This window comes from Branchiostoma floridae, chromosome 14, assembly GCF_000003815.2.
Source record: "Branchiostoma floridae strain S238N-H82 chromosome 14, Bfl_VNyyK, whole genome shotgun sequence".
In the NCBI taxonomy this organism is placed as follows: domain Eukaryota; kingdom Metazoa; phylum Chordata; class Leptocardii; order Amphioxiformes; family Branchiostomatidae; genus Branchiostoma; species Branchiostoma floridae.
In genome coordinates this window covers 21,179,801-21,190,046 of record NC_049992.1, presented here as the reverse complement: position 1 = coordinate 21,190,046, position 10,246 = coordinate 21,179,801, and the positions used below count along the sequence as shown (strand labels likewise).

The following is a 10,246-nucleotide window of genomic DNA, read 5'->3' as shown; positions in this document are numbered from 1 at the left end:
TGCAGCATGGTTCGATACATCATCATCACCTCGATACATTGTTGTGTATTCAGCGGAAGAAAAATTTGAGTTTTTCATTAAATTCCATACCGTGCCGTGCCGGTAGCAGACGGCTCCCCCTAAACAGTGTGTGGTGTGACTGTGTTGGCATCTTGGGGAGGGAGGTGTACGAGGTAGTTCAGTAATGCAGAAATTTCCAAATTACACGCTCATACTCTTATCTTAGCCTGATTTTGTCCTAGCCTAGTCAGGCAGTTACTATTCAGCCCAAAACTATTGTCTTTAAAGACACGCAAAGGCGCCTTCAGTCTTATTCTCTAGATTTCACAAATGACAATTGATCAATCAATCAATCAATCTTTATTGCTAAAAATTGTAGTGGATGCAATGTATGGCAAATTATCGGGCAGTACATACATAAGAAATCATGCAAGACTAATATCTGCGCAATAGCTTACTAAGTAGTAAAGAGTTCTATATAACTAAAGTATAGTGTTCTATCTGAGTGGTTCATTTTACAGTAATGGTCAAGGCTTGCATAATAATGTACAGAGCACAAATTTAGCATAAATTGCTTGTGCCAGAGATAATTTAAAAATGTTTTTGCATGAACAAAGGAATTTATTCAAAAACAAAGCATCCTGGGTTTGACTTGAGTTAGATCGTAACAGTACGATCCTGGATTATAAACAGACAGTATTTGTCAGTGGAAATATCCTCTATGTAGAAAAAACCATGCTGACATTAATTCATTATAGAGTTGTGAGTAATCAAAAGACAATGTTGTAAGGCTAGCTTTAAAAGATTGTCGTGAACTTCAACTTCAAACAAGTACAGATAAAACTTTAAGTTATCAACACCTTTTTGTGGAAAAATATCATTCCTCTAAACTGCTAGTGCTGGCGACACAGCATAGCCGTCTGCAAGCCCTTGCGAAACTGGACAAAAGTCGCCGAAACTTGCCCTTAGCATTCAAGTTCGATTTGTCCATGTCTTTCTCGTCTGCGGAGCCCTCAAAATCTTCTGACCCCAAACGACTGTGCGAGTCTGATTCCGTCAGTTTGTCCTCTTTGCAAGGAACCCGACCAATAGACGGCCTTACATCTGCATTTTCCGGTGATGTAACCGTGAGATTGCAAGCAGCTGACGTCGACGCCCTGATGCCATGGTTACGTGCACTGTTGGCTTGACATTCTGGGTACTCGCTCTGAGATACGTGGGATACACATTTGTGCCCGTCTTCATGCCTTGTGACGTCTGCAATGTCACACCTAGTCGGACGAGGGCGCTGCTGCACGGCCATACGTCGCGTACAAATATCTGTGCGGGGACAGTGAAAGCGGTTGGTAGCGACATTGCAAGTGCTGACCTCGGTGTGTCTTGGGATCTCACCTTTCCTTTCGGGGAGAAACGCCGTGCTTGTCCTATCAAAGACGTCCCCTACTGCAACATCGTGACTTGAAAGCACCACAGGAACTTTATCGTCCAACGTGGGTTGCGCTGCCCTGACTAGAGACTTGGACACGTAATCCATGCTCTCATGAGCAGATGATGCCTCGGATTTCTTCACAATCACGCTTGAGAAGAAAGCGTTTCTTCTGTCACGGTTCTTCTCAGCGCACGACACAAGGTTAGCCTTTTTGTCTTCAGATTCAGTCATCTGTTCTTGTTTGTCTCCGCCGAGTTGTGAAAGCCTAACGGATAACTCCTTTTTGATGTCATCTTTCTCTACAGGTGCTCGTTTCTCTCCTGAAAGAACAGCAACCATCTTCTCGCTCTTCAAGTCATCCAGAGTATATTTTCTCCAGGTCCGTTTCCGAATACGGCGCTCTTCGTCCTTCATGCGTATCCTGCATCTCTCTCTCATCGCCTTGGCGGTTTTCTTAGACTCCTCCGTTCTAAGACTGATGTTCTTCTCATGTTCATCCTTCAACGATAGCTGTCCGTCTTCCACCTCCAGAGCCTCCAGGACGTCTTCTATGGTGTACAAACGATCTGTGCCGTTAGGGGGCGCTCCTGACTTCTCCTGGACAGGTGCGTTTTTGGACACCATCTCTAGGATCGAGATCGGTTCAACACCTTTGCTGTCGGGTAACTTCTTTTGATCTGTAACCTCAGCGTGGCGCTGTTTTACAAACTGTCGCAACCCTTCTTCTATGTCGTCCACCGTATACAATGTCTGGGGCCCGCTGTCCTCATCATCAGAATCTTCTACTCCTGTCATAGGACTGTTGTCGCCTTCTTCACTTATGAACAGAACCGCATCTCTGACTTCCGCCATGATGATGCCAAGTTCTAGTAGCTACTTGCTCACCAGTTTAAGTATTTCCACACGTTTGTAGCGATCCGCTAACTTTCTCTGTTTTGCGTCGGAAGATCACACCTCAGGATATTTAGCTATTACACGGCGTAAAGCCCTCCTGTCATCAGCCGAGTAACCCCTGTCTTGAAGTATTTACGGCCGCGCTGGTTGAGACCCGCGGTGTCCTGATAACCTCCCGGAGACCGGCAGCCAGATGGTGTGATATGTTTTCAGCTTAGCTCTCCCAGGTGCCTATGTTTTCCTCAACTCTTGACGTCCATATAAGGAGGGGATAATGAATCTTGAAGACTAGAAGTCCAGTGTATGGCTCAAAGTCAAGATCTCCTACTAAAAGATCACGCCTCTCATCTTCTTGAAGGACTGACGGAGCAGATGAGTTTGAGTGGAACACACTGCGGGTAAACAATGGAACAGTCGCCGTGGAGACGACTGTTCGATAAAACTACTGTACGGTATTCTGGAATGCCACGAGCACAATCCGCTGGTTCAAGCGTTCCACGAACTGAGAACATTAGTTTGAAGTCATTTGCTATGGACCATAGCATCGTTAGGTGTACATGGTCACTTGATTCTGGTCCAAACTACGGTTTGCAATAAACTACGTCGAGCCAGCATGTAGGGTAAGTATGATGTATGACGTCACAACATGAGTTTAACTCTCGTTCCAAAACGTTGCTGCAGACGTTAAGTTATTTTTTCTTCATTTCAATAAAAACAAGACTCTGTTACTGGAGGTCACCCTCCAGTGTCACAGAGTAATAAAGACATGAGCTGAGCATAGCTGTGAAGACGCTACTGAAGACTGTCGGCGCCGGGACACACCTTTGTATGACTCCATTGGTCACTGGGAAAGCTGAGGAAGTTTCCCCGTTATCCTGAACATGGGCTGTCATATCTTCATGGAACTGGCGTACCATGGAGATGAAGTGTTCTGGACATCCGAACTTGGCCATGATTCTCTATCGTCTCTGCTGACCGTATCGAGCGTCTTCGTAAGGTCGATGAACGTGACATAGAGATCTCTGTGTTGTTCTTGATATTTCTCTTGTAGTTGTCTTGCTGCAAAGATCATATCCACTGTGCCTCTACCGGCATGAAAGCCACACTGGTTCTCAGGGAGATACCCTTGATCAAGATGTTTGGTGAGTCTGTTAAGAAGAATTATTCCTAGAATCTTCCCGGCTATGGACAGAAGTGAGATGCCGCGGTGGTTGTCGCACGACTGACGTTCCCCTTTTCTCTTGTAGAGGTGTATGATGGAGGCGTCTTTGAAGTCTTGGGGAATGGCACATTTCTCCCACATTGACTGCAATGTGTCGGAGTTTCTGGGTTAGCACTCGGCCTCCAGACTAATATAGAGTACCTCAGTTTGTATGCCACCAGGGCAGGTGCTTTCCCGCTGGTCAACTGGTTGATGGCCTTCTGGGTGCCGCAGAAGGAGGCAAGTGTGTTCAACTCATAGTCGACTGGGACCTGCAGCTGTGGCAGGTGTTCGATGGCTTTGTTGTTAATACTGGACGGACGGTTCAGGACAGCTTCAAGGTGATCTTGGCTCGTTCTGTGATGAGTGTTGTCCCATCAGCACTAAGGAGAGAGGAAGAGCTGGAACGCTGGGGTACGTAGAGGACTCTGACTGAGTCGTAGAAGCGCTTCGTGTCCTTCTTGTCTGTAAAGGCTTGTATTTCATCGGGCTTCATACTGAGCCAGTCGTTGTTCATCTTCCGACATTGAATTTCCCTTCGCATGTTGATAAAGGGTGTTTTCTTAGCGGCAGATGCAGGGTCATTTGCAGCAAGTTTATGAGGGCGGTACTTTTCGGCCAGGAGAAATGTGATCTGTGGGTCGTTTTCGTGGGTAAGAAATCAAGGGGGAAGAAAATTATAAAATGCCATTTTCTTGGCTAGTTTTCCTAAACAATCAGGTAGGTTTCAGTAAAAAGTGAGCCGATTTTTAAACAAACAAAATTGTACATTTCAATGGGAACGAGTGTTCATGTAACAGAGCATGCAGGGCAGAGCTTGTGTTGTTCCCAAGTAAACAGATATAGACATATCTGTCCGTGTAATAAAATACTGGCTTAAACTAAAACAACTGGGCAGCTCCACACACCCCTTACTGGTGGAGGCACAACTCTGTTCTTGGGAAATATTTGCACCATATTAAAGAAATACAAAAAATATAGTAGATAATACAGGCTATTTTACCATCGCCAAGAAGGTTATGTTTTGGGTAGCGTTTGCATGTATCTCTGTTTGTATGTTTGTATGTAGAAGATGACTGCGGCTATGAATGTTGAGTGGTACACCGTACACAGCTCTTGATACCGAGAGTGAGTGGTATAGGTTTGGGCTTGTTTTGGAGCTGCATGGCAGATTGAGTGTTAGACTTTGAAAGGGAATACGTAACTCAAGAAGGGGTTGACGGATTTTCATAATTTTTGGTATGTAGATAGCTTAAGTGATGCTTTGAATAATTACGTATCAACTATGCAAATTGGAATATAAGTTACATAATAAATAAGGAAATAGTCTAAACACGCCCAGTTCCATTATAGGACCATTGTAACATGTAACATTTGTAACTGAGAAAAAGAAGAATATGGATAGCTATATATTATGCAAAATAAAATCCTAACTTGCATAATTAATGAGAAAATTCTATAATGTCATTATGGTAAATGACGGGAACTTCTTACTTGTAGCATGTAGATGTTATGTACAGGTGAACATCATTGAACATTTAATTATGCAAATGAGGTCATTTGCATAAAGTATCAGAAAATGTGATCAAAGGCCTTCTTTCTTAACATAGATTGTGTTTGTCTATTGTTTGGTGGAGGAGATGATCAAGTAATATAATTTATGGAAATGAGAACCTCATTTGCATAATAAGTAACAATTAATACAGCAGTTCTGTTGTAAATGTTACAATCCTTTGGCGAAGGTATGGGGTCGTGGAACTCTTGTTTTTTAAGGAACACCAACTACCCTAAATTTGACAATAAAAATGTACAACTAAGTACATTGTTACAGAGAAGACTTACTGATGTATCTTCAAATGTTCTTTCACCAACTGTCCCCAGAAAATGGTAAGCTAAGATTTTAAGTGTTGAAACTGAATACTCGATGGAAAATTATCTGCATCATAATGAGTTTAATGAAAGAACTGCCAGAAGATAGGAATCACATCCACTAGAGATGGAAAGGGGATTATGTAGATATTGCTCCATGAATGCAGTGGAAAATGAAATATATTTCATTAGTCAGTGCACACTCTTTGAAGAAACAGATTGTTTCAAACAGCTGCCAAGATTTCACCAAGTTTTCACCATTTAGGAGATTTATATTTATACTAAAAGCACAAAATCCAGTCATTATGCAAAAAGTGGGACTGTTCATTAATCATTGCCTTTAAAGAAGTCAAACCCAACAATAGAATACATTGTATCATATAGTTGATTAGACACTACTGTTATGTGTCACACTATTTTCTACTCTTACTAAGAGTCTTAGTCATTGAGACTGTACATGCAATTAGCCTTCGGGCATGATTTTGCAAATAGAACATATACTATAACAATCTAACCTGCTTGGCAGAGGTAAGAATGAACTGATTAATTCCCTATGCTATCTCAATACACACAAATGAATCACCAGTATTCACTCCTTACTACTCTCTAAAAATGATTTACTCTCACAAACTTTCCTTCATTTTGTATACAGTTCAATATTGTGCAGATATCTTATATATATATATATATATATATATATGTAATGTAAAAATTAAATTTTCCAGAAACATATACAAAAACACCATTCTTTTTATTGGACCAAAACATACAATATCAACATATCACATGAAAAAAACATATTCATAATATGTACAATAATCCTGTTTGCAGGGCTCTGAATACCACATGCATAATGCAAGTTTGTGCATGTAGAATTGGTGTCGTGCAAGTAATTTCAGATCAAAATTGCACCCGTGCAAGTTGCTTTCATCCACCGTTACCATAAATAGTAGCTCCCACACACCAAGAATGTTACCTTGCTATGAAAGGTAGAGCCTAGACTTGTTTATGTAGGGTAGACATCTAGGTACGGTAGGTATACAATTCAATATTTACAACTGGAGATTTTTCCAGAAGTTAACAGTTGCTATATGGTGCTCAAATACAATTCAATGTCTACATCTGGATAAACAAGTGCTTTTAAAAAAAAGCTGGTATTTTGCCAAGGTTTGCCTGTGTGAAAGGTTTTTCCTAGTTATTAGAAAGTGCTGAAGTCAGTCAGTCATTAACACGTGAAAATTGCGACACCTCTTACCATCATACAATGCTCCCTTGGGACAAATGCAACACACCCTTGAGACAAAATGGACCCTAACGAAACCAATACAGGTTTTCTATCGCAAACCTGTAACAATGATGCTATCAAAACCAATATCGCAAACTTGTAACAATATGTAGGTGCTCTAAGATGCCAACAAAACCAATACAGGTTTGCAATAAAATGGCTACCGTTTTCATCGTTAAATTTCTTTTTGTGCAATTTCTGGCATTAACATAACATAATCTATGCCAGATGAATTATTGCCACAATATACATGTTTTGTAAAACTTTTTGGCATACAACGAAATAAAATTGTGTATCATTCTTAAAGACAAATTAAATTTCTTTTTGTGCAATTTGTGATATATTTACGATAAACATAGTGAGTAAAGAGTGTAGATCTACTACGCTGGACCACAAACAGTAACACACCTAGAAGAGATGTTCTAAACTCAGGGAAAATGTACCTGGCATTGTCTAAGTCTTGAAAATGGGCCGTGAGAGAGGTCATTTGGAAGGGTTTTTGGAAGGGCTAGGTTAAATGGTCCATTCATTGAACCATTCGTTGGTCCAATAAAGAAATTTCTTCATGTATATGTTGACAACTACCAGGGATATTGGTGAAGCCAAAGCGTAGCCATATGCATGCAACTGTTGGTAGTACTGTCCATTGTAGAGGAAGTATAATCTTAGTGCATCCTAGGCGGAGCTCTAAGTGTTCACAGATTTGTGCACAAGATAGGCTGGTTCTCTCTCCCAAAGAAGTGTCAGAGAAACTCCTTTACGACGGCAACTTCTCTCTTTGGTGTTATGGAGGTGAAGAGGGAGTACACATCAAATACAGGACTCTGGGTAGAACTCTACAGTACATGGGACACCAATTTGCATCACAAAGGACAATAACTTTTCGATCATCTTGGTATTGTCTTACCCTGTGTCTGCAATATATTATCTGACTCACTTGTCATTTTTATCATTGAGTAATTCATTAATGTTTCTTTTGGGCATTGAGCATATAAGACTGCAATCAGCAATAGGCTAGCTAGGTCACACAACTGGATGCACATTTTGGTAGACGTGATCATGATGATCCAAAAAATGACCACACAAATTATCATTAGTTTATCGGTTTTTGAATGGAATATAAAAAAAAAAAACAAAGGAATAAAAAGGAGCATTCTATGGCAGAAATAAATCTCATCTCAGTACTACATACTAGTACACTATAATTGTACACAGAAGCTGCACTGGTGCGTTGAAATTTATTTAAGTTTACCACTGATCCAACATGCTAAAGAACCTTGGTCCAGTTTCAGTCCCTTCCTCACCCATGCCATGCATACAACTTCAGAAGTACATGCAGAATCTGGTTACCAATGTCCTTTGTAAACAACCAATCTTTTTCACCTGCTGTGAAAAAAGTGATGGTCTTGTTTACAGACGCAAATTCAATTTGCAAAAAAATCCAATTTGCAAATGATGCATGACATAGTGACATTGCACATGTCTGACTGGCTGGTGGGTCTTAACTCTGTCTCCTGACAACCAGGTGTGGCACAACAACAAACAGGTGGATGAGCAAACAAGACAAAAGATTTGTGCAACTTGTTGCCAATGTAACCTTCAACATGATGATTTAAATTACTTAACACGTGTGTGTGTGTGTGCGTGCATGCGTGTGTGTGTGCATGCCCTAACCATGGCAGGCTCAAACTCACCAAGTTCCATCGCTAGTTGCCAGAGAGTGGTGAGTTTTGATGGCTGAATTTTAACAGGCATCTAAAGAACATGCTTGAACAACAAAACACATGCATTTATATCGAGGGGAACACAACCTCCTAGAGACATCAAAGACTGAATTAGCGTAAGTCTACCCCACTCCCTGCAGTCAAAGCGTTGATTTTACGACTATAACGGTCATTGTTACTGTCAACACCTAATCAAGTCCAGGTGTGGATTAGCTCAAATAAGCCAACCTTAATTGACATCTGGTGCTGCCCAAAATGTCAGCACAATTGTAATAACGCCGTGTGTGCCTTTGGCATTACTGTAATTACATTAGATCTTATGAAGCAGGAACTGTATCTTGAATCTTTACATTTCATCTACATTTGTTTTGACTTGCTAAACCTCAGAAGTCTTCCTTTTATCATAGACTTTGAGGAAATGAGATGTACATGTACATGTGAAACAACAACCAAGTGATGAATTCTCATTTCTTATGCTGAAAATGTTGCAGACACCTGCATTTTTTGGTTCAACTTTTCTTAAATCAGGGATAATAGGAAAAATATCCATTGGTCTACCATTAGTAAGAAATTGTACCTTTCCAACATCTAACCATCTTGTGTTTTACTTGGTGAGTAATCTCATGAATATGACCAGCCTGTCCTATGCACTATATTTAGTACTGCTCCGAGCTGCACCAGCACCACATACTTCATTATAGATCAGTTTAATCAAAAAGAGGTGGAATAGTCCAATGAGAAAAGCAATGCTGACCCAGAAAACTGGAGGCAAGCCTGTCGTTGGACCTGACAACTTTTCAAGATGATCAAGATGTGTTATAACTTCTTTCACGTGAATGGTTCTCTTAATGTCAAGAAGATGACGTCTACTGGGTGCTATGTACAGCAAGGATGTTAACGGCTTGGTCACTTTCACTGAGAACTCAGTAATTGTTGTAGTTAGGGAAACAGGTTCACTAAGACATCCTGCTTCACATGCATACAGCACAGCATTATTCACACTGTCCACAGAAACATGCATAGTTGCCTGGCCATCATCCTCCATCAGAATAGTCAGGTTGATGCGACTGTTGTTGTACCGGATGTCATGGAAGGCGATGTTGCTGCGAAGGATGTCAGGATCGCCATTGAAGGCCAGATGGTCGCGGGTGATTTGTAACCCTCCGAAACTGAGGATCATTGCCTCCAACATACCTGCAACACATATCAGGGTGAATTATCATACATGTAGGTTGTTTGTCCATTTCCTACCCAGTAGTAAGTCAAGAAAACCCAGTTGAATGTTGGTTTTCCAGACCATCTTTTGGCTATTGATCTTTTCATGACATTGTCACTTTGCTATGTCAGCATTTGAAACTATCTCTATTTCTGCAACTACATGTACATGTATGCCAGATTTAACACATTGTTTTTTTTTTGGATGGAATATTGATGAACCAAACACTATGGCACGTGCAGTGAGCCACCAGACGGGACTTATGCCCCCCCCCCCCCCAGTGCATGGGGCAGGGTCTAATGTTTCTCTTGCCTCTCGGCACAGTGTGCAACCTGGGGCAAAAACTAGGTTGCACATCTAAATGTCAAGTTGCAATACCTGAATTACATACATAACCTTTTACTTTTATATTACTTAAAAGCATGTTTGTTTTAAACTAAAAATCAAGTAACTTGAAAATAATAGTATCTATTATATTGAAAAGATGGAAAAGTTGAATCTCTCCCTTCTGGGAAAAATCAAATTTACTTCAGAAGGTTTCAAACAACCTCCCGTCGTTCCTTTTTTAGGTTAAAAAAAACTAGCATACATCTTCTTGAAATTCTCTTGAAGAAAATTTGTTTTTTTT

The 10,246-nt window shown here is 40.8% G+C and overlaps 1 protein-coding gene across 1 annotated transcript in view; it reads right to left on the bottom strand.

Moving 5' to 3' along the window:
- Window positions 1–6,125: 6,125 nt before the first annotated feature.
- LOC118431143 (uncharacterized protein KIAA2013 homolog) overlaps window positions 6,126–10,246 on the bottom strand; it is a 15,209-nt gene continuing 11,088 nt past the window's right edge. Inside the window, exon 2 of the mRNA XM_035842262.1 lies at window positions 6,126–9,596. Coding sequence (XP_035698155.1) covers window positions 9,046–9,596 — 551 coding nt within the window. The 3' untranslated portion in view covers window positions 6,126–9,045. The remainder of the gene's footprint in view (window positions 9,597–10,246) is intronic.